Consider the following 24,801-nt stretch of genomic DNA (forward strand, 5'->3'; position numbering starts at 1 on the left):
TGTGGCCACTAAGAAAAGCAGTATGGAGGGTTCTTAAAATACTAAAAATTGAAATACCATATGACCTAGCAGTTCAACTTCTGGCAGTTTACTCACAGAAAACTGACTTGGAAAGTTGTATGTCCTCCTATTTTCACTGCTGCATCATTTACAATAGCCAAGATATGGAAGCGACCTAAATGTCTATTGATAGAAAAATGGATAAAGAAGATATGGCATATATATATATACAGACACAATGGAATTTTACTCAGCCATAAAAACTGAAATCTTGCCACTTGCAACAAAATGTATGGACCTAGAGGGTATGATGCTAACTGAAATAAGTCAGACAGAGAAAGACAAAACCATGATTTCACTTATATGTGGAATCTAAAAAAAATGAACAAAACAGAAATAGACTCATAAACACAAAGAAGAGAATGGTCATTGCCATGCAGGAGAAGGGTGGAGAGGTGAGTGAAATAGTTGAAGGGAATAAAGAGGCACAAAATTCCAACTATGGTAAAAATTAGTCACAAAGATAACAGTATAGCATAGGAACATAGTCAATAATGCAGTATCTTTGTATGTTGACAGACAGTAATAACACTTACTAGGGTGAGCAGTTGGTAATGTATATAATTATCAAGTCACTATGCTGTAAACCCCAAACCAATGTAACACTGTTTATTAATTATACTTCAATAAAAGAAAAAAAACTATAAACACTTGTTTCCTCCAGCTAAAACATTCTTCCACCTCCACACTGCTCATCACCTTTAGGTATTTCCTCAAATACCATCTTCATGATAAGGATCTCCCTTACCACCCTACTTACCCTGCAAACTCACTCTCCCTCCCCTCCATGCTTCTAGTTCCCCAAACCCTGCTTTACTTTTCCCTACAGTCCTTATTACAGCCATATATATCAGATCTTTGATTCACTTACTATGTATTATCTGTCTCCTCTTGCTGGTATGTAAGCTCCATGAAGATGGCAATTTTCTTCACTGTGGTTTATATAGCTGTATCCCCAGTACTTGGCACTTAAGTGTATACTAACTGTTCAATCAGTCAACTAATTAATAAATTAAAGTCCAATTCCAAATGAAGGAAGCTATTGTAGGTAAAGATATTTATTTTAGGAACCATTTTTTTTAATGGTTTTTTATTTTAGGAACCATTTAGTTTAATGGAATTTGAAACAAATAGGAAAGACAGCATCAACTGGGTATACCCTTCTTAAGTTGAAGAATCTTAGTTGAAGTACAGAATGGTTATAGGCAACAATAAGATTTGAACACAGATAAAACTAGCCCATAATAAAAGAAAACACACTGGGGCAAATATGCATATGGAGGTAAAAGCAGTAAAATCTTAGCTAAAGTCATCCAAGAGTATATTCTGCAACAATGAAGCAGGCCTTATAATTAAGGCAGTTCTAAGGTTTTTATGAACCAAAAGAAGAACACACACATAATACGATCAATATGTGTTTGCATTTGTGTGTATATGTACTTATCATACATGTAGATATGTCAACAATGTGTATTTTGCACTTTAATGATGTACTGTGAAATTAATTTTTAATGGCAGAATTTATTTTAGTTGTTTAAAAGTGGTATAATTAAGAACATGAAAAGATCTCTGACATGTTTCAGTTAAACTTAATTTTTGAGGGAAGAATTCTATAAATGTAATAGGAAATGTGGGATTCAAGATGTTAAAATAGTCTTAACAAATAATGACTGTCTACTGAACTTTACATGTGATAAATGCCATCACTGAACAATTTTCACTTTGGCTAAATTTGAAACAAAGATTATAAATGCCTGAATAGTGTTTCATGTTACATGTAGTTCCATCTTCATAACTGAAATACGTAATAAGCTGAGAGTAGTTTGCTGTGACGACAGTCTCACCTGATCATGCATTAATGCTGCAATGTGTGTGGTTTTGCCTCCAGGTGCTGCACACAAATCTAAAATCTTCTCACCAGGTTGAGGATCCAGAACATGAGTTACCACAGTAGATGGCAAATTCTATAATGAAAAAAAAAAATCATAAATTATTCTATATCTTTTTAAATTTTAGAATCAGGGACTGTAAAGAGACCTTTAGTGGTAATCCAATACAGCATCCTCTGCTGAGCACATTTTTTTGTAAATATCCTTGTGTCAGGAGATTCAGTTCCTGAGAGTATCTCATGGTCTCATAATACATTCAGACACATGTATGAACACCCATGAAACATTTCCCAGATCACCTCAGCAAAAAAAGCACAGTTATTTTGCAATTCAATGGTTCTCAATATTTTGGAGGCCAGAGATTTTTTAGAAATGAGAAAGCTCTGGATCTTTTCCCCAGAATATGTACAGAATTTTGCAATTTCAGATCCTTCACCATCTGAATAAAGGCTAGGCAAGAGGCATTTTAAAAAAAAGTATAACTTTCCCCAAGGATTTTTCTAACAGATATGTAATCCCACCTATTCTGAAACATCTGTAATCTCACAGAATGGACAAAGGCTACTGCTGCCAAACTCTTGTGCTTACTAAATATTTCTTTAGGGTAGAAGTTCTTCAGCCAGTCACCCTATGAACTACCTCATCTTTACTAGTTAACCAGTTGCTGAAAATCATTCAAGTATCAGTTTTCTTAAGTTATAAGCCAATTCAGGCTTGCAATATTATATTCAAAGCACCTAGCACAACACCAAACAACAAAAAAAGAAAGAAAAAGGGCTGGCTGGCCAGTATAGATTACTGAAGAAGAATCTGTATAATTACATATATTAGGTTATGTATCCTATATGTCACATCATCATAATGTGAAATTAGATAACAACAGACATTAATAAGTTTTTCTATTTGTTCACACCAGAAATAATCTCTGGAATTATAAAATGTCTTTTAATTAAACAGTGGGCAGAGTAGAAAGCAAGCAGCATCTGCACTTAGGTTATAGTTCAGATTACTAATGATATGACCTTGTTCAAGAACCCTGAGAGATCTAAACTTTGGTATCTTCATGTTATATTGGGAATAATGATAATACCACCACCTAACCAGCAGATTATAACAAATCAAATGAGTTAATGTACATGAAAGTATATAATAAACTGGAAAGGCAAAACAAATTACTTGTTATATCACAGTAATTGATAACCAAGGACAAAAATGTTAGGAGTAAACCATTTGAATCTTACTCAAAATTACAAATGGACCCTTATATGTCTATCAAATGCATGCATTATTTGGGGATTAATATTCTGAGATGGAAAACAATAAATACATTACAATCTATTTAAGTGCTCTTGGGCAAACGAGGACAGAAAAAGTAGTTAAAAACCTGTTGCAAGAGTGCTCAAAAAGTTGTTTCTTACTAGTTAAGCAAAGGTAGGATCAGAAAATAGAACAAAAACAAAAACAAAAAACCTCAATTTCCTGTAACTATCTGAAGGTTTCAATGTCACTTTTACAAATACTTACCTGTAAAAATAAGTAGCTGGGCAGTACATTGTCAAATGAAGGGCTGAGATATACTGGTTCTGTTATTTTTATGCCTATACCTCTGAAAAGTAGGAAACTGAATATTAGTGTGTATAGATTAGTTTATGCAAACTCCATTTCTAAGAACATATCCAAGTAGCATGTCAAACATAAGATGCTCTGTCTTTTTAAAACCCCTCTTACTCAACACCAAAATAAAGAGTATTCCTGTAGATTGTTTCTGACTTTTTTCCCTATAATAGGAGGCCATCAGAAGAATTAGAGGATAAAGTTACATAAATTTTTCATCTAGGCAAAAATGAGTTTTTTAGAGATGTGAACAGACTGAGAAGTGGAGAACACTGAGTCTTTATTTACTGACTCATTCTAATCTTTCTGGTAACAGATTCATGATCATTGTTAATAGCCTTTCAATTCAATAAAATTTTATAAATGCTTCAGTCTGTAAGGCACTATGCTAGGTATTTGTATGAAAAATAGAAATATACTAAAGAATGATGCTGATGCTAAGCAATGACAAACTTGCTACATTGCTCTTCCCTCATCTCTTTGAAGAAAAATTGCCCCGAACTCACACAATCCTCAAGATAATCTCCTTTGTCCCATTTTAGAAAGGACCAGAGCAGGAGGGGCCAGGACCCATGATAGCAGGGCACACAGTGATTCACTAAGACAAACATCGCAATCTGAGAGAAGCTCTGAAAAACCTCATCAAAGGGGAGAGAGAGCATACAAATGCTATTACAGAAAGCCAAGTATGGCCTAGTGTCTCTGGCCACACCACAGGGAGTAAGAAAAGGAGGAAATCAACAGTGTTCAAGGCTTAGAGGAACACATAAAAAGTGCAGTCTAATCATAAAGGCAAAGATAAGAATCAGGATTTAAACCAGGCCCAAGAGTACAAACAAAGAAAAGTCTAAGTAGAGAGAACCAGAAGAGAGTCCTCAGACACAGTACGCACATAAGTTCATAGCTTATGAGTTGACTGTGGCAGACAAGCATCTACTCAGATGGTCTCCACACTACTTGATGTAGGCAAATGGGCTAATTTTACTCACTACACTACTGACATAAAATATGTGGGGTTTTTTTTCTCAGAACAACCAATTCTCCAACTGTCCAGATATACCAAATGAGTGTCGTACAATTCTATTCAATTCTAACACCACTTGGGGTTATTGTCAGATCCCAAAGGTTCAAGGGCTGGGCCCAACAAGACTGGCCCATACCAGATGCAAGCTCAACCTGGATTAAAATCTTAAACATAAGGCCTGAAGCCATAAAACCACTACCTCACCAGTTCCAATTCTGGGTATTTATCCAAAGGAAATGGAGCCACTAATTGGAAAAGACAAATGCATTCCTTTGCTTATTGCAGCATTATTTACAACAGCCATGATATGGAATCAACCTAAGTGTCCATCGATAGATGACTGGATAAAGAAGATGTGGTACATACACACAACAGAATATTACTCAGTCATAAAACAGAATGAAATTCTGCCATTTGCAACAACATGGAAGGACCTACAGAGTATTATGCTAAGTGAAATAAATCAGAAATACAAATATCATATGATTTCACTCATATGTGGAACCTAAATAACAAAACAAAACAGACTAATTGGAAGAGAGAACTGGTGGCTGCCACAAGAGAAAGGGATGGTGGGAAGGGATGAAAGAAGTGAAGGGGGTTGAGGAGTATATACTTCCAGTTTAAAATAAATAACTCATGGGGACATAATGTACAACATAGAGAATATGGTCAATAATATTGTAACAAGTCTGTATGGTGACAGATGGTAACTACACATTGTGGCGACCATTTTATAATGCATATAAATATTGTATCACTATGTTGTACACCTGAAACTAATACAGTATTTGTGTATCAATTTTTTCAAATAAATAAACAAAGCCAGTAACAAAAAAAAAAGAAAAAAGAAAAACAGCATGAAGAACACTGTGCTAATAATGAAGTAAAGGAGGAAGTCAAAATATCAGTTCCCTATTACAGACAGATGTTTATCTACAAAGATACACAGCAGATATATGCTACATCTTCATATTCCTAAAGCCTCCTAAGGGTAATAAAATCGTTATTTTTGGCCATTTGGAAAGTACTGCTATTTAGAACTAGGGAATCCAATAAGCTATGTCTTCAGAAGAATTATTTTCAATTATAATTCCAATTGCTGCAACATGAAACACTGTTCCAAGAATCAGGGATGTGGTCCAGTCTGGATGGATAAACACACAGCTTTCAGCATGCCTACAATGGTCAACCTTGGAGTGATGGAGCTCTCTACAGAACTCCTTAAATAACCTGAAATCCTAAACAGATTAAGAAACTGGATTATAGACAGATTTATTTAAAGCTGATTTATAAAACTGAATGTATTTTCATTTGGTTTGAGTAAATTCAAATATTAATTTTTCACCACAAATATTCATGAGTATTGGCTTTCTAGTAAAATTTATTTTTAATCAAGAAATGTTTAATTTATATTAAAATTATAAGTTTTTCCTTTCTCAAAATCAAACTCTTAAAAATGATCTCAATAGGCCATCTAATTCATTCTTCATCAAGTATTATTCTCTAAAGATGCCAAAATTTTCAAATTAGTGAAATGTAAAAGATAAAATAAAATTATTTGGCAATTATTGTGTGACTAGTTACTTACATATGTAGGCTATTCAATCAAGCATTTTCTCTTGTATTTAAAACATCTTTTCCAAGAAACATGAAAATATGGGTTAAGCAATTATTTTCCATTAGAACTCACACCAAAAGTTATTCATAGAATGCAATCAGATATATTTTACATTGTTTTTGAGCCAGAAAAAGGATGCTTATTTCTCCCAAACAAAACTTGATGACATTACTTCAGTTCAGGCAGCCCACTGAAGATTTGTTTGCGGCTTAGTTCAGAAATCCCATTTCCAAGAAACACTTTTGTTCCATCAAATTCTTTGGCTCCTTTCTTACATTTGCCTTTAATATCAGAGTATACGGAAATAACATCTCCAGCTTTCATAACTAGAGGAAGAAAATCAGATTATAGTAATCTCTCTTTTTGTACAAGACAAATGAAAATTCTTTAAACTAGACTGGGGATATCTGGGGCATCAATCTTGCTCATGACTGGGTCTAAATTGGCTCATTATCTCAATATAATCCCTATTAAGAAACACAACTTTTACTTTTAAATGTTCCCTGAAGAATTTTTTTCCTAGGAAAACAAAGAACTAAAAAAGTCTTTAAAACACCCTAAGTCTAGCTGAGCAGGAAAGAAAGGATACTTTCTATTTAAATTATTTTCCCCAAACCTAACATTACCTAAAAGACTTCATATAAATCTTGATGTGTTTCACTCAATCCACAAAGTTTTAAATATCCTTCAAAAGGATTCCTTGAAAACGCACAAAGAAGTCTTTCTAAATCCCTTAACTCAGATGCTATTTTTTTATAGGTTTCCTAATATAGCAATTAAAGCAGAGATTTTTAATGACAAGCACATATATTCATTCACATGTGTGGATGTGTATATATATGAATATATATACGTGTAAGTGTGTATATACTCAGAACACCTTGAAACTGCACAGGGTACAGAGTTGTTTTATGTGGTTGATTAAATCTAACTTCTGTAGTCATTTCATTAAATTATTTTCCATAACAAATCCCACTGACAGTAATAATGGAAAATTGTATTCCACTTCCAAAAAAATGTTTTAAGACCTAACTAATTGTAAATTTGTTTAGCCATTATCCTGACAATAGTAGTAAGTAACCTATCAGCTACTGCTAGAAAGACTATTCAAATTAAACAGATCACAGGTCAATGAACTTTTTGTGTTAAAGGCAAATATTGTAGGCTTTCCGAGCAAAAATAAGGTCTCTTGTCATACTTTTTTTTTTTAAACAGCCTTTTAAAAATGGGAAGACTATTCTTAACTTGTAGGACATATAAAAACAGACATGGCCCAGACTTAGTCAGTGAGCAATAATTCCCCAGACCCTTCTACAGGTCAAATTATTTCACAAACAAAAAAACTGAGACCCGGGGACTAAATAACTTCCCAATAAACTCAAACCCATGTCTCTTGATTTCAAGTCCAATAAATTAGCACTGAACCATAGTGACTAACTTACTAAGCATACAGAATATGCCAACAATTGGGTGAATAAACTAAGAATACTGAGTTTCATTCCAATATTAAGATTCCAGGTCCTGAATATTATCCTCACAAATGACAGCAGCAGCCTAAAGTTCGAGGACCATAGAGTTAAGAACACAAAATGAAATTTCACTGACATCTTATACTCTTACCAATCAGTAATGGTTATTTAAATAATTATCATCAGACACACCCTTACATGGAAAATAATTGGCAGAAAACCTTATATGGATGCCTAATTTGTTAGTCCATATCAGATAAATCCCTCACTATTTTAAACATAAAATTCGTAAAGTACCTGATGAAAGTAAATTTGAAATGCATTTAATTTGAGTGATAATTTAATGAATTTCACATTTGATAATGTACATACATTTTAGAGAATCTTTACTTTACAGATAAATCTAAGAATCACACTTACATTTGGAAGCTGACACAATTCCTGGAACATAGACATGGGCTCCTCTTAACACTGCATTGCCGCACAGGGCTCCAACAATGGCTTCACACTGTTGTTTTTTTATATTTTTCCTACGGATGTAAAAGCAGAAGAAATTTCACAGAGTGATATACCTCCAATGCCAACCGACCTTTTCAATGTTTCAGTCTAAACTCTAACTAAATAACCTCTTTAACTCTTGTTTATCCCAAGATAATGCCACTAATGAATGAGAAAAAAGAAAGAGGATAAAAAGACAACAGCTAAAAAAAAAAATGACTGGAAACAAAAGCAAAAATGAACAAATGTAATATCAAACTAAAAAGCTTCTATACAGTTTTTCGAAAGATTAAAGATGGCAGCATGAGAGGTGAGACAGAAGCTTCCTTCTAAAACCGCATATAATATAAAAATATAATTAATACAACTAATCCTGAAAGCGCAACAGGAAAGAGGACTGTGCCAGACTGAATATGCCTGGAGAAAAGAGCAGACCTCACAGAACAGGGTAACGTACCAAAGCTGTGGCCCGGCAGGACCCAAGCCTTTTCCCTACCCCAGCTCACCTGTGGGAGGAAGAGAAACAGAGCAGGGAAGGAGTGGAGGCCTGGGACTGCTGAATACCTAGCTCCGGAGATCTGCACTAGGAGCACAAATCCACATTTCATGGTGCTTTCATGATACTCTCGTGATTAGGGGGTTGGAAAGCTAGGACAGGCAGAATTCCTGGAGAGACTGAGATTCCAGCTGCTTGTGGAAAATAGGGATCTATATCCAGCTGCTCTGGGACAAAAGAAAGGCGGGCAGTCTGAGAGACTTCCTAACAAGGAAGCCCTTAGCAAGATGGCTGCTAGAGGGGCAAGGATTGGACAGAGCTTACTGCTCAGGAGAAAGAACAGGTAGACAAAACAGTCCGGGTACACTCTCCCCAGCAGGTTGGGAGCTTTCACAATCTTCAGGTGCTCCAGCTCCCTGGCTGTACACAGCTCCAAGGACCCCCACCATGATACGCAGCATACTGTGCCTTTCTCCCAGCCAGCCCCACCTGGTTCACAAACTGGCACACCCTACCCTGGTGTTAGGCCAGCCAGGGGGAAGATCTGTCTACAGCAACTACAAATGCAAAGCATAGAGGTTTATACCTGTGTGCTCAGCCCACTGGTTCAGGCAGTGGGAGACAGGCACAGCAGCTGGGAAGCAGGAAACATCTCTGTCCTCCCCCCAGGCACCAATAACACTCCATTGCGACCCCCAACATTACTTCAGGGGCTGAGCAGCTCCAGAAAGTAGAGCTTCTGGGAACTAGAGGTCACCATATACAAACATGAAATACCAAAGGAACCTGGTTCAGAGTAAAATTATTAACAGAAGAACTGAGAAAGATTTAAATGACATCAACCTCATGAATCTTCCTGAAAGGGAGTTTAAAATAAAAATCATTAACATGCTCCTGGATATAGGAAAAGATATTCAAGAACTCAGGAATGAATTCTGGTCAGAAATCCAATCATTGAAGAGCACAACGGAGGGTATTAAAAACAGATTGGATACGGTGGAGGAGACGATAAATGAAATAGAAACTAGACAAGAGGAATACAAAAAAGGTGAGGCACAGAGAGAAAAAAGGATCTCTAAGAATGAAAGAATATTGAGAGAACTATGTGACCAATCCAAACCAAACAATACTTGCATTATAGGGGTACCAGAAAAAGAGAGAGAAAAAGGGATAGAAAGTGTCTTTGAGGATGTAATTGCTGAAAACTTCCCCAATCTGGGGAAGGAGACAGTCTCTCAGGTCATGGAGATTCACAGATCTCCCAACACAAGGGACCCAAGGAGGACAACACCAAGACACATAGTAATTAAACTGGCAAAGATCAAAGATAAGGACAGACTATTAAAAGTAGCCAGAGAGAGAATTAAGATCACATACAAAGGAAAGCCCATCAGGCTATCATCAGACTTCTCAGCAGAAACCTTACAGGACAGAAGGGAGTGGCATGATGTATTTAATGCAATGAAGCAGAGGGACTTGAACCAAGAGTACTTTATTTGGTAAGATAACCATTTAAATTTGAAGGAAGGATTAAACAATTTCCAGATAACCAAAGCTGACAGAATTTACCTCCCACAAACCATCTCTACAGTGTATTTTATATAGATGAAAGTGTTCCTAGGGTTTAGACAAAGAGTACAGAATATGACACCTAATATATAAAGAATGGAGGAGGAAGAAAAAGGAGGAGAAAAAAAGAAGAACCTTTAGATTGTGCTTTTAACAGCATAGTAAGTGAGTTAAGTTAGACTCTTAGATAGTAAGGAAGTTAACCTTGAACCTTTGGTAACCATGAATATAAAGCCTACAATGGCAGTAAGTACATATCTATCGATAATCACCCTAAATGTAAATGGACTGAATGCACCAAACAAAAACTATTCAGCCATAAGAAAGAAAAAAATCCGGGGGCGGAGCCAACATGGCAACGTGAGTAGGACAGTGGGAATCTCCTCCCAAAAACATATATTTTTGAAAATACAACAAATACAACTAATCCTAAAAGAGAGACCAGAAGACACAGAACAACAGCCTGACTACATCGACACGTGCGAGAGCCCAGCGCCTGGTGAAAGGGGTAAGATACAAGCCTCGGCCGGCGGGACCCCAGCACACCTTCCCCCAGCTCCCGGAGGGAGGGAGAGGGAGCCCAGGACTGCTAAACACCCAGCCCCAGCCATCCGCACCAGAGCGCAGACACAGTGCATGCGCGGAGGGCTGGAGACTACGGAAACAGGGCAGCAAAACCTCTGAGCGGGTTCTGAAGCTGATGCCCCTGTGACAAAGAAAAGTCAGTGCTCTTTGAAAGTCTTAAAGGGACAGGGATTTAACAGCTAGATGGAAACAACACAGGTTACAGCCCAGTGGATGGATATTACAGGGAAAACTGGGCACACTTACCCCTGGGCAACAGCTCTGAGACCCCTCACGGAGGTAAACAGCCAAACAGCTCCCCCACCAGTCCATTACCCCTCCCGGCACTGCGAAAGCAGAGAAACAGCCTAAGGCAAAACACGCCCACAGAAAGGCAGAAAGGAAAATTCCTACACTTCGGCCAGGCAAGACACAAACACCCAGCCTACACGCAATTACCCAACACAAGCCACTAGGGGTCACAGTTCTCCCAGTAAAGAAAGGCCAGTAGCAAGTGAAAAGTTTGACCCTCCCAGCTGACAGTGATTAGCACCTGTCAACATGAAAAGGCAAAAAAATATGATCCAGACAAGACTAACCCAGACAGCTTCAGCATCTGCTACATCTTCCCCTGAGAAGGAACCTGGGGAGTTAGATTTAGCCAGTCTTCCTGAAAAAGAATTCAAAACAAAACTCATAACCATGCTGATGGACTTGCAGAGAAATATGCAACAACTAAGGAAGGAGAATACAGAAATAAAACAAGCTCTGGAAGGACTTCAAAACAGAATGGACGAAATGCAAGAGACCATTAATGGTCCAGAAAACAGAGAACAGGAACGCAGAGAAGCTGATGCAGAGACAGATAAAAGGATCTCCAGGAATGAAAGAATCCTAAGAGAGCTGAGTGATCAATCAAAAAGGAAAAATATACGCATTATAGGAATACCAGAAGAAGAAGAGAGAGAAAAAGGGATAGAAAGTGTCTTTGAAGAAATAATTGCCAAAAACTTCCCCAAACTAGGGGAAGAAATGGCCTCTCAGACCACAGAGGTACACAGAACTCCCATGACAAGGGATCCAAGGAGGGCAACACCAAGACACATAATTAAAATGGCAAAGATCAAAGACAAGAACAAAGTATTAAAGGCAGCCAGAGAGAAAACAAAGGTCACCTACAAAGGAAAACCCATCAGGCTATCATCAGACTTCTCAACAGAAACCCTACAAGCCAGAAGAGAATGGCATGATATACTTAATGCAATGAAACAGAAGGGCCTCGAACCAAGATTACTGTATCCAGCATGAATATCATTTAAATATGAAGGAGGGATTAAACAATTCCCAGACAAGCAAAAGTTGAGGGAATTTGCCTCCCACAAACCACCTCTTCAGGGCATCTTACAGGGACTGCTCTAGATGGGAGCACTCCTAAAAAGAGCACAGAACAAAACACCCAACATATGAAGAAGGGAGGAGGAGGAATAAGAAGGGAGAGAAATAAAGAATCATCAGACCACGTGTATAATAGCTCAACAAGCGAGTTAAGTTACACAGTAAGATAGTAAAGAATCGAACCCTGAACCTTTGGTAACCACAAACTTAAAGCCTGCAATGGCAATAAGTTCATACCTTTCAATAATCACCCTAAATGTAAATGGACTGAATGCACAAATCAAAAGACACAGAGTAATAGAACGGATAAAAAAGCAAGATCTATCCATATGCTGCTTACAAGAGACTCACCTCAAACCCAAAGACATGCACAGACTTAAAGTCAAGGGATGGAAAAAGATATTTCAAGCAAACAACAGAGAAGAAAGCAGGTGTTGCAATTCTGGTATCAGACAAGACAGACTTCAAAATAAAGAAAGTAACAGAAGACAAAGAAGGACATAACATAATGATAAAGGGTTCAGTCCAACAAGAGGATATAACCATTATAAATATATATGCACCCAATACAGGAGCACCAACATACATGAAACAAATATTAACAGAACTAAAAGAGGAAATAGAATGCAATGCATTCATTCTAGGAGACTTCAACACACCACTCACTCCAAAGGACAGATCCACGACACAGAAAATAAGTAAGTCACAGAGGCACTAAACAACACACTAGAACAGATGGGCCTAACAGACATCTACAGAACTCTATATCCAAAAGCAACAGGATACACATTCTTCTCAAGTGCACATGGAACACTCTCCAGAATAGACCACATACTAGGCCACAAAAAGGACCTCAGTAAATTCCAAAAGATTGAAATCCTACCAACCAACTTTTCAGACCACAAAGGCATAAAACTAGAAATAAACTATACAAGGAAAGCAAAAAGGCTCACAAACACACGGAGGCTTAACAACACGCTCTTAAATAATCAATGGATCAATGACCAAATCAAAATGGAGATCCAGCAATATATAGAAACAAACGACAACAACAACACTAAGCCCCAACTTCTGTGGGACACAGCAAAAGCAGTCTTAAGAGGAAAGTATATAGCAATCCAAGCATACTTAAAAAAGGAAGAACAATCCCAAATGAAAGGTCTAATGTCACAATTATCGAAATTGGAAAAAGAAGAAGAAATGAGCCTAAGGTCAGCAGAAGGAGGGACATAATAAAGATCAAAGAAGAAATAAACAAAATTGAGAAGAATAAAACAATAGCAAAAATCAATGAAACCAAGAGCTGGTTCTTCGAGAAAATAAACAAAATAGACAAGCCTCTATCCAGACTTATTAAGAGGAAAAGAGAGTCAACACACATCAACAGTATCAGAAACGAGAAAGGAAAAATCACGACGGACCCCACAGAAATACAAAGAATTATTAGAGAATATTATGAAAACCTATATGCCAACAAGCTGGGAAACCTAGGAGAAATGGACAACTTCCTAGAAAAATACAACCTTCCAAGACTGACCCAGAAAGAAACAGAAAATCTAAACAGACCAATTACCAGCAACGAAATTGAAGCGATAATCAAAAAACTACCAAAGAACAAAACCCCCGGGCCAGACGGATTTACCTCAGAATTTTATCAGACACACAGGGAAGACATAATACCCATTCTCCTTAAAGTTTTCCAGAAAATAGAAGAGGAGGGGATACTCCCAAACTCATTCTATGAAGCTAACATCACCCTAATACCAAAACCAGGCAAAGACCCCACCAAAAAAGAAAACTACAGACCAATATCCCTGATGAACGTAGATGCAAAAATACTCAACAAAATATTAGCAAACCGAATTCAAAAATACATCAAAAGGATTGTACACCATGACCAAGTGGGATTCATCCCAGGGATGCAAGGATGGCAGAACATTCAAAAGTTCATCAACATCATCCACCACATCAACAAAAAGAAAGACAAAAACCACATGATCATCTCCATAGATGCTGAAAAAGCATCTGACAAAGTTCAACATCCATTCATGATAAAAACTCTCAGCAAAATGGGAATAGAGGGCAAGTACCTCAACATAATAAAGGCCATCTATGAAAAACACACAGCCAACATTATATTGAACAGCGAGAAGCTGAAAGCTTTTCCTCTGAGATCGGGAACTAGACAGGGATGCCCACTCTCCCCACTGTTATTTAACATAGTACTGGAGGTCCTAGCCACGGCTATCAGACAAAACAAAAAAATACAAGGAATCCAGATTGGTAAAGAAGTTGTTAAACTGTCACTATTTGCAGATGACATGATACTGTACATAAAAAAATCCTAAAGACTCCATCCCAAAACTATTAGAACTGATATCGGAATACAGCAAAGTTGCAGGATATAAAATCAACACACAGAAATCTGTGGCTTTCCTATACACTAACAATGAACCAACAGAAAGAGAAATCAGGAAAACAACTGCATTCACAATTGCATAAAAAAAAATAAAATACCTAGGAATAAACCTGACCAAAAAGTGAAAGACTTATACTCTGAAAACTACAAGTCACTCTTAAGAGAAATCAAAGGGGACACTAACAGATGGAAACGCATCCCATGCTCGTGGCTAGGAAGAATTAATATCGTCAAAATGGCCATCCTGCCCAAAGCAATATACAGATTTGATGCAATCCCTATGAAACTACCAGCAACACTCTTCAATGAACTGGAACAAATAATTCAAAAATTCATATGGAACCACCAAAGACCCCGAATAGCCAAAGCAATCCTGAGAAAGAAGAATAAAGTAGGGGGGATCTCACTCCCCAACTTCAAGCTCTATTATAAAGTCATAGTAATCAAGACAATTTGGTACTGGCACAAGAACAGAGCCACAGTCAAATGGAACAGACTAGAGAATCCAGACATTAAACCCAGACATATATGGTCAATTAATATTTGATAAAGGAGCCATGGACATACAATGGCAAAATCTCAGTCTCTTCAACAGATGGTGCTGGCAAAACTGGACAGCTACATGTAGGCGAATGAAACTGGACCATTGCCTAACCCCATATACAAAGGTAAACTCAAAATGGATCAAAGACCTGAATGTAAGTCATGAAACCATTAAACTCTTGGAAAAAAACATAGGCAAAAACCTCTTAGACATAAACATGAGTGACCTCTTCTTGAACATATCTCCCCGGGCAAGGAAAACAACAGCAAAAATGAACAAGTGGGACTATATTAAGCTGAAAAGCTTCTGTACAGCAAAAGACACCATCAATAGAACAAAAAGGAACCCTACAGTATGGGAGAATATATTTGAAAATGACATCCGATAAAGGCTTGACGTCCAGAATATATAAAGAGCTCACACGCCTCAACAAACAAAAAACAAATAACCCAATTAAAAAATGGGCAGAGGAACTGAACAGACGGTTCTCCAAAGAAGAAATTCAGATGGCCAAGAGACACATGAAAAGATGCTCCACATCGCTAATTATCAGAGAAATGCAAATTAAAACTACAATGAGGTATCACCTCACACCAGTAAGGATGGCTGCCATCCAAAAGACAAACAACAACAAATGTTGGCGAGGCTGTGGAGAAAGGGAAACCCTCCTACACTGCTGGTGGGAATGTAAATTAGTTCAACCATTGTGGAAAGCAGTATGGAGGTACATCAAAATGCTCAAAATAGACTTACCATTTGACCCAGGAATTCCACTCCTAGGAATTTACCCTAAGAATGCAGCAATCAAGTATGAGAAAGACCAATGCACCCCTATGTTTATCGCAGCACTATTTACAATAGCCAAGAAGTGGAAACAACCTAAATGTCCATCGATAGATGAATGGATGAATGGATACACATACATATTGGAATACTACTCAGCCATAAGAAAAGGGCAAATCCTACCATTTGCAGCAACATGGATGGAGCTGGAGGGTATTATGCTCAGTGAAACAAGGCAAGCAGAGAAAGAGAAATACCAAATGATTTCACTCATCTGTGGAGTATAAGAACAAAGGAAAAACTGAAGGCACAAAATAGCAGCAGAATCACAGAACTCAAGAATGGACTAACAGGTACCAAAGGGAAAGGGACTGGGGAGGATGGGTGGGTAGGGAGGGATAAGGGAGGAGGAGAAAAAGGAGGGTATTAAGATTAGCATGCATGGGGGGGTGGGAGAAAAGGCAGGGCTGTACAACACAGAGAAGATAAGTAGTGATTCTACATTTTGCTATGCTGATGGACAGTGACTGTAAAGGGGTATATAGGGGGGACCTGGTATAGGGGAGAGCCTAGTAAACAAAATATGCATCATGTAAGTGTAGATTAAGGATAAAAAAAAAAAGCAGTTCCTGTGTGGTGACCTCCAATGAGTTCTACACAATGATATAAAGGGCATATAAAAGTGTAGGCAAAGGGTCTGTTTGTGTTTATACAGAGGATCAAAGCCTAATTTGGCTACCCAGAAAATGAACTAAGATACAATATGAAAAAGAACTTCCAACATCAGCACTCTCTGGAAGACTCATACTAGAAGATGATCATCAAAAAACCTCAACAAAGATCCAGGCAATTCTGCAGGTGTAGATGCACTCATCCCACCAGTTCCTGGACTTGCCATGGGAATGAAGAAGGAGATATCTAAGCTGGCCTGTGCATACAGCAAAACAACAAATTTGACAGGATCTAAACTGCTGTATCTCAACCAAGAATTAGGAAAAGTGCAAATTGTAGCGCTCCAAAATCTTACAACTACAGACTATTTGCTGTTAAAAGAATATATGGGATGTGAACAGTCCCCAGGAATGGGTTGTTTTAATTTGTCTGATTTCTCTCAGACTGTTCAAGTACAGTTGGACAATATTCACCATATTATAGGTAAGTCTTCACAAATGCCTAAGGTGCCTAACTGGTTTTCTTGGTTTCACTGGAGATGGCTGGTAATTACAGGTATGCTTTGGTTACGTAACTGTACTCCTATTATGTTAATGTGTGTGTGCAATTTAATTAGTAGTTTAAAACCTATACATGCTGAAGTTACTCTACAAGAAGGTATGTCAAAGAAATAATCAATCTTCCCAGGTTTTCTTCCGCCTGCTACTTCTATAGCTTTTCTTCTTCCTTCCTAATTATAACCCTTAAGTAGAATTCGTGCCTCATATCGAATTTACCAAGCATCATAATTCTTCCAAGTTGTAAAGACACCTCAAGACAAATGCTGGGCATAGAAGCCACAGGGCATAAAATATGCAAAGAAGTAAAAAGCTAACGTTTTCAAACAATAAGGCTTCTCTCTCACTTACCAACTTAACATTTCCCTGTATGGCCCCGGAAGATGACTGGTTAGCCAGAGACAGGTAAGATTCCTCAAGGGAGGAACAACCTAAGACAGGCACAGTTGCAGGGGGGCCATCAGGTGAGAAAATGGGGATCAACAGAGGTGAGGCTTAGAACCTCCCCCCCGTTCTGAAAGAAATCTTCTGCTTATGTGGATGTTTTATTGCCCTTGTCTAACTTGGATTAACACAGTCTACAGGCACACACCTGATCATCTACATTTGCTCTCTTACAACACTAAACTATGTTTTCTACCTTTATCTTGTATCTACCTACCACTTCAGCATTTTATTAAAAATAATAATAATAAAGAGAGAAATGTGGTATCCACATATAAATCAAGTATAAAAATCAAATGAATATTCATATTTGAACTGACTGTTTATAGTTCATAATGCATGATCAAAACCAAAAGCCTCTGTGATGACTGCCCTTGTAATGTTCACCATGTAACTTATTCATTATGTAAGAATTTGTTCTCCATGTAAGAACTTGTTCGTTATGCTTCAGAAGATTGGAGACTGACGAAAATTAGGCTTGGGGTGGATTAATGATTGTGCATTGAGCATTGACCCCCCACACAGAATTTTATCGTGGTTAACAACCATTTGATCAATAAATATGAGATGCCCAAAAAAAAAAAAAAAAAAAAGTACACACTTCCAATTGTAAAATAAATAAGTAACCGGGATGTAATGTATAGCATAAGGAATATAGTCAAAATATTGTAACAACTTGGTATGGTGATAGCTGGTACCTAGAATTATCATGTATATAAATGTTAAATCACTGTGTTGTACACCTGAAACTGATGTAATACTGTGTGTCAACTACCCTTCAATAAAAAAAAAAAAGAAAGAAAAAAATCCTACCATTTGCAACAACATGGATGGAACTGGAAGATATTATGCTCAGTGAAATAAGCCAGGTGGAGAAAGACTAGTGCCAAATAATTTCCCTCATTTGTGGAGTATAACAACAAAGCAAAACTGAAGGAACAAAACAGCAGCAGACTCAGAGACTCCAAGAAGGAACTAGTGGTTACCAAAGGGGAGGGGTGTGGTAAGGTGGGTGGGGAGGGAGGGAGAAGGGGATTGAAGGGTATTATGTTTAGTACACATGGTGTGCAGGGTCACAGGCAGGACAGTGTAGCACAGAGAAGGCAAATACTGAATCTGTGGCATCTTACTACACTGATAGACGGTGACTGCATTGGGGTATGGGTGGGGACTTGATAATATGGGTAAATGTAGTAACTACATTGTTTTTTCATGTGAAACCTTCATAAGAGTGTATATCAATAATACCTTTAAAAAAAAGCTTCTGTACAGCAAAGGACACCATAAGCAGAACAAAAAGGCATCCTACAGTATGGGAGAATATATTTGTAAATAACAAATGTGATAAGGGGTTAACATCCAAAATATATAAAGAGCTCACACATCTCAATACCCAAAAAGCAAATAACTCCTTTATAAAAATGGGCACAGGGTCTGAATAGACACTACTCCAAAGAAGAAATCCAGGCACATGAAAAGGTGCTTCACACTGCTAATTATCAGGGAAATGCAAATTAAAACCACAATGAGATACCACCTCACACCAGTTAGGATGGTCAACATCCAAAAGACAAGGAACAACATATGCTAGTGAGGATGCGGAGAAGGGGGAACTCTCCTACACTGTTGGTGGGAATGCTGGTAATGTAAATTAGTTCAGTTCAGCCATTGCAGAAAGCAATATGGAGGTTCCTCAAAAAATTAAAAATAGCAATACTATTCAACCAGAAATTCCACTCCTAGGAATTTACCCAAAGAAAACAAGATCTCTGATTCAGAAAGACAGATGCACCCCTGTGTTTACTGCAGCACTATTTACAATAGCCATGAAATGGAAGCAACCTAAGTTCCATTAGTAGATGAATGGATAAAGAAGATGCGGTACATATACACAATGGAATATTATTCCACCACAAGAAGAAAACAAATCCTACCATTTGCAACAACATGGATGGAGCTAGAGGGTATTATGCTCAATGAAATAAGCCAGGCAGAGAAAGACAAGTACCAAATGATTTCCCTCGTTTGTGGAGTATAACAACAAAGCAAAACTTAAGGAACAAAATAGCAGCAGACTCAGAGACTCCAAGAAGGGACTAGCAGTTACCAAAGGAAAGGTGGTGGGGAGGGAAGGAGAAGGGGATTAAGAGGCATTATGATTAGCACATATAATGGTGGGGGGAAGGGGACTCGGGGAAGGCAGTACAGCACAGAAGTAGTATTTATTTCATTTTATGATGCTGATGAACAGTAACTGCAATGGGGTGTGGGAGGGACTTGATAATATGGGTGAATGTAGTAACCACAATGTTGCTCATGTGAAACCTTCATAAGATTGTATATCAATGATGCCCTAATAAAAAAAAAAATGATGATGGGTGCCTGAGAAAAGAAAAATAAAGAGGTCCATCTGGTAGAAGGCAATAAAGTGCCACCAGAAAATGCTTAGTCATTTAAGAAGCACTGCTGTTTTCCTAATAGCATCAGGAGGGAAGGGAAGTAACGTCTTTGCCTTCAAGACTAAAACAGAGACTATACAAGGAATTCAAGAACATTTCTAAACCGGTGGACTGTTGCACAGTAAATTATTAATGCTTTAAACTCAATGGGCATAGATGTCTTTTCTTGCTTTGCCATCCAAATTTTTTTAATGTTTTGCAATTTCCTACCTCCCATTCTTTCCTTAGACCAGCAAAATCTAGGTATAGCTACTAGCACTCAGAAAAGCCTTTTTCAAAATTAAGGGGGTGCCTATGTTTTTCAGTTCCAGGTAAAAAACCTGCAGCAGAGTCTCTACTGAGTGTCCCCAGTTAGAAACATTTCACGTGTTGCCACAACTCTTCCCATATCTCCAGATGATCAAATCTTATAATACCTCTCACCTCTATACTACTTCATGGTCCCTCAGATTCACACTGCTCATTTTCTACCTACTTCTTAAGAAAGAGGTTCATTCTCCCCAAGTTCCAAAACATGCCACAATCTCTTTTCACTTTGCATTCTTACCCTTGGCAGTCTCAGGATTTCAATAATCACTGACAAAAATAATCTGTGTATTCTAACATTTAGGCTTTCCAGACTCTTGAACTGATATTTCTAATTACCTGCAGGTAGGTAGCTATATCCAGCTATCTATTCCACAGTTACTTCAAACTCAACAAGTACTAAACGTTATTTTTCTGATTCACACCCCAAATCTTTCCATTCTCCTATGTTTCCAGTCTTAAACAATGTTGTTATCTGCCTGGATAATAAAACTGGAAACCTCAAGATCATCTTAAATGTCGTGTTCCTGAAACCTCTAACTCAACATTGACTGAGTTACCAAATCATGCCAACACTAACTCTCTGACAGGCCTTCTGCCATCAGATGTACATTATCTCTTGATTACTGAACTAGCTTTACCTCTGGTTGCTTTTTCCATCTTGTCTGCAGTTTCAATCTGAAGTATCTAGACATGGTACATATTTCTAAAATATTCCATTAAGCATGACTTCTGTAAAAATTCTTTAGTATTTGAATTCCTATAGTATATGGAAAAAAAACATATTAATATATGAAAAAAAAATACTTTCCACCTCATAGCCTCCCTCTTCCAACTTCTTCACCCTCATCCTTCACCAACTTCTGTGAAAATCAATTGAGTAGCTAAACCTGTCAGGATGAATTGTCTTACGTTTCTGATGACTCCATACTTCTGTATATGCTTTCTCTCTACCTAGCATTTACATGGAAAAAAGTCTTCACCAGTTTCCTTACACTCAGTCCTTTCTATTCTGTTTTCTATGCGCTGGTGGCACTCCATTTATACCTTTACTGTGGCATTTGGAACAGTCTGATATGCAAGAAAAGTGTCCTCTCCTTATATAAATGTTCCATTCATCATGTAATACCCTTGGGTCTTCCACAATGCACCAACTTAAAAATGTTTGGTGCAGTGTAACCTTGTAGTGTTAATCAAAAAGTTTTTATAATGACAGTAACCATTTCATGGAGAGAATGAGGACTATAAAGAAGAGTTCATATAGCAGGCATGAATTACTACCATTTCTTTGAAAGACATTGTTACAAGACTTGACCTTGACTGGCATTTGGGAACTTAGATTTCAGAAGGGTTCCCACTATGAACTGGTAAGGGTAGCTCGCTGTTTCCAGATCGTTTGTATAAACAATATGGTTTATGAACAACAGGGATGTTCTTTCTGGAGGCTGGAATTTGGATTATGTACCAGGCAAGGAATGCCTACATGACCAGTCCAAAATAAAAATCCTGGACGCTGAGTCTCTAATGAATTTCCCTGGTTGTCAACAACTCCTACATTGTCAAACTCACTGCTGTGGGAATTAAGCATGTCCTGTGTGATCCCACTGGAAGTTTTCTCTGGACTTTGCCCCATGTGCCTTTTCCTTTTGCTGATTTTGCTTTTGATTCATTCACTCTAAAAAAATCATATGAATGTATGCTGAATCCTATGAGTCCTCCCAGAAATCACCAAACCAGGGAATGATCTTTGGGATCCCTCAATGCAAGAACTAATTGTATAAAAACATTAGATGTCATATACAAGTATCAAAGTATAAGTCAGCTTTGCTAGAGGGGAGAGTGTTAGCTAAGAAAGAAAAAAAAGGAACTATAAAAGTTGATGCACAGCCATAAAACACACTAAAAGGTTGATTTTTATTTCAATGTTTCTAAATAAAGGAATGAATCAACATTAAAGAAAGATGATTTTCCAAGAGTATAATAACACAGATTAGAGGAAAATAGTATGAAAGTACTTAGATTAAGAAAACATTAATAGCTAAAAAATGAATTAAGTAGAAATTAAAGATCAAGATTAAGGGAATGAAGGAGATTAAAGATGGTACCATGAGAGGTGAGACACAGACCTCCTCCTGAAATCACATATAATATGAAAATATAATTAATACAACTAATCCTGAAAGAGCAACAGGAAAGAAAGCTGCACCAGACTGTATACACCTGGAGAAAAGAATAAACCTCATGGAACAGGTAACGTACCAAAGCTGTGACTCAATGGGACCCAAGTCCTTGCACTACACCAGCTCACTGGCGGGAGGAAGAGAAACAGAGAGGGGAGGGAGTGGAGACCTGGAACTGCTGAACACCTAGCCCTGCTAGGAGATCTGCTCTGGGAGCACGAACCTACATCACATGGTGCTCTGGTGATTACCAGGGTAAAAAGCTAAGACAGGCAGGATACCTGGAGAGACTGAGATTCCAACCACTTGTGGAAAACGGATCCATATCTGGCTGCTCTGGGACAAAAGAAAGGCAGGCAGTCTGAGAGACTTCCTAACAGCGAGAGGGCTACTGAAGGGGCAAGGACTGCACAGAGCTTACTGCTCAGGAGAAAAGGACAGGTAGACAAAATGACCAGGTACACTCTGCCCAGGAGGATGGGAACTTAAGAGCTTCAGGTGCTCCATCACCTTAGCTGGCTAGGCAGCTCCAAGGCCTCCATGATATGTAGCATGCTGTGCCTTCCTTCCAGTAAACCCATATCTGGCTCGCAAACAAGCATCTCCTGCCCTGACATCAGGCCAGCAAGAGGGAAGCCCCCCTCTATGGCAGCTAAAAACACAAAGCATAGAATATTACACCGGTGTGTTCGGCCCACTGGTTCTGGCAGTGGAGACAGGCATAGCAGCCAGGAAGCAGGAAACAGCTCTTTCCTCCCCCCCAGGAAACAACACCGCTCCCTTGTGACCCCTGACATCACTCCAGGGGCTGAGCCGCTCCAGAGAGTAGAGCTTCTGGGCACTAAAGGGCGCCACATACAAACATGAAACGTCAAAGGAATCTAGATCAAACCAAAATCCCACAAGCACCAGAAAAAGGTAAAGTGAAACTGAACTCATCAATCTGCCTGAAATAGATTTCAAAATGAAAATCATAAATATGCTCATGGGGGTACAGAAAAATATTCAAGAACTCAGGAATGAATTCAGCATGGAAATCCAATCATTATGGAACACAGTGGAGAAATTTAAAAGCAAATAAGATATGGTGGAGGAGACAATAAATGAAATAAGAATTAGAGAAGAAGAATACAAAGAAGGTAAGGCACAGAGAGAAAAAAGGATCTCTAGGAATGAAAGAATATTGAGAGAACTCTGTGACCAATCCAAACAGAACAATATTTGTATTATAGGGATACCAGAAGAAGAAGAGAGAGAAAAGGGGATAGAAGGTGTCTTTGAGGAGGTAATTGCTGAAAACTTCCCCAATCTAGGGAAGGAAATAGTCTCTTAGGCCATGGAGGTGCACAGATCTCCCAACACGAGGGACCAAGGAAGACAACACCAAGACATATAATTACAATGCCAAAGATCAAGGATAAGGACAGAGTATTAAAGGCAGCCAGAGAGAGAAAAAAGATCACCTACAAAGGAAAGCCCATCATGCTATCATCAAACTTCTCAGCAGAAACCTGACAGGCCAGAGGGGAGTGGCATGATATATTTAATGCAATGAGGCAGAAGGACCTTAACCAAGAATACTTTATCCAGCAAGATTATCACTTAAATTTGAAAGAGGGATTAAACAATTTCCAGATAAGCAAAAGCTGACAGAATTTACCTCCCACAAACCACCTCTATAGTATATTTTGGAGGGACTGCTATAGATGGAAGTGTTCCTAAGGCTAAGTAGCGGTCACCAGAAGTAATAAAACCACAGTAAAGAAAGTAGAACAACTAATTACTAAGCAAATACAAAATTAAACCAACTACTGCCAAAGTCAGTCAAGGGATAGACAAAGAGTACACAATATGATACCTAATATATAAACAAGTTGAAGGATACAAAATTAATACACAGAAATCTGTTGCATTCCTATACACTAATGATGAAGTAGCAGAAAGAGAAATCAGGAAAACAATTCCATTCACAATTGCATCAAAAAGAATAAAATACCCAGGAATAAAACCCAACCAAGGAAGTGAAAGACATGAAAACTGTAAGACATTCCCAAGAGAAATTAAAGAGGATACTAATAAATGGAAATTCATCCCATGCTCTTGGCTAGGAAGAATATTGTTAAAATGGCCATCCTGCCTTAAGCAATCTACAGATCAAATGCAATCCCTACCAAAATACCAATAGCATTCTTCAATGAACTGAACAAATAGTTCTAAATTTCATATGGAATCACAAAA

General features: G+C 38.0%; 1 protein-coding gene across 17 annotated transcripts in view; it reads right to left on the reverse strand.

The window, feature by feature from the left end:
- NSUN6 (NOP2/Sun RNA methyltransferase 6) overlaps nucleotides 1-24,801 on the reverse strand; it is a 115,447-nt gene that overhangs the window by 76,706 nt on the left and 13,940 nt on the right. For all 17 annotated transcript variants that reach the window (XM_073229169.1, XM_017653337.3, XM_017653333.3 and 14 more), the window contains 4 exons: nucleotides 8,098-8,207; nucleotides 6,381-6,534; nucleotides 3,474-3,555; nucleotides 1,905-2,024 (listed from right to left, as the gene is read on the reverse strand). In XM_073229169.1, coding sequence (XP_073085270.1) covers nucleotides 1,905-2,024; nucleotides 3,474-3,555; nucleotides 6,381-6,534; nucleotides 8,098-8,207 — 466 coding nt within the window. The remainder of the gene's footprint in view (nucleotides 1-1,904; nucleotides 2,025-3,473; nucleotides 3,556-6,380; nucleotides 6,535-8,097; nucleotides 8,208-24,801) is intronic.

This window comes from Manis javanica, chromosome 2 (assembly GCF_040802235.1).
Source record: "Manis javanica isolate MJ-LG chromosome 2, MJ_LKY, whole genome shotgun sequence".
NCBI lineage: Eukaryota > Metazoa > Chordata > Mammalia > Pholidota > Manidae > Manis > Manis javanica.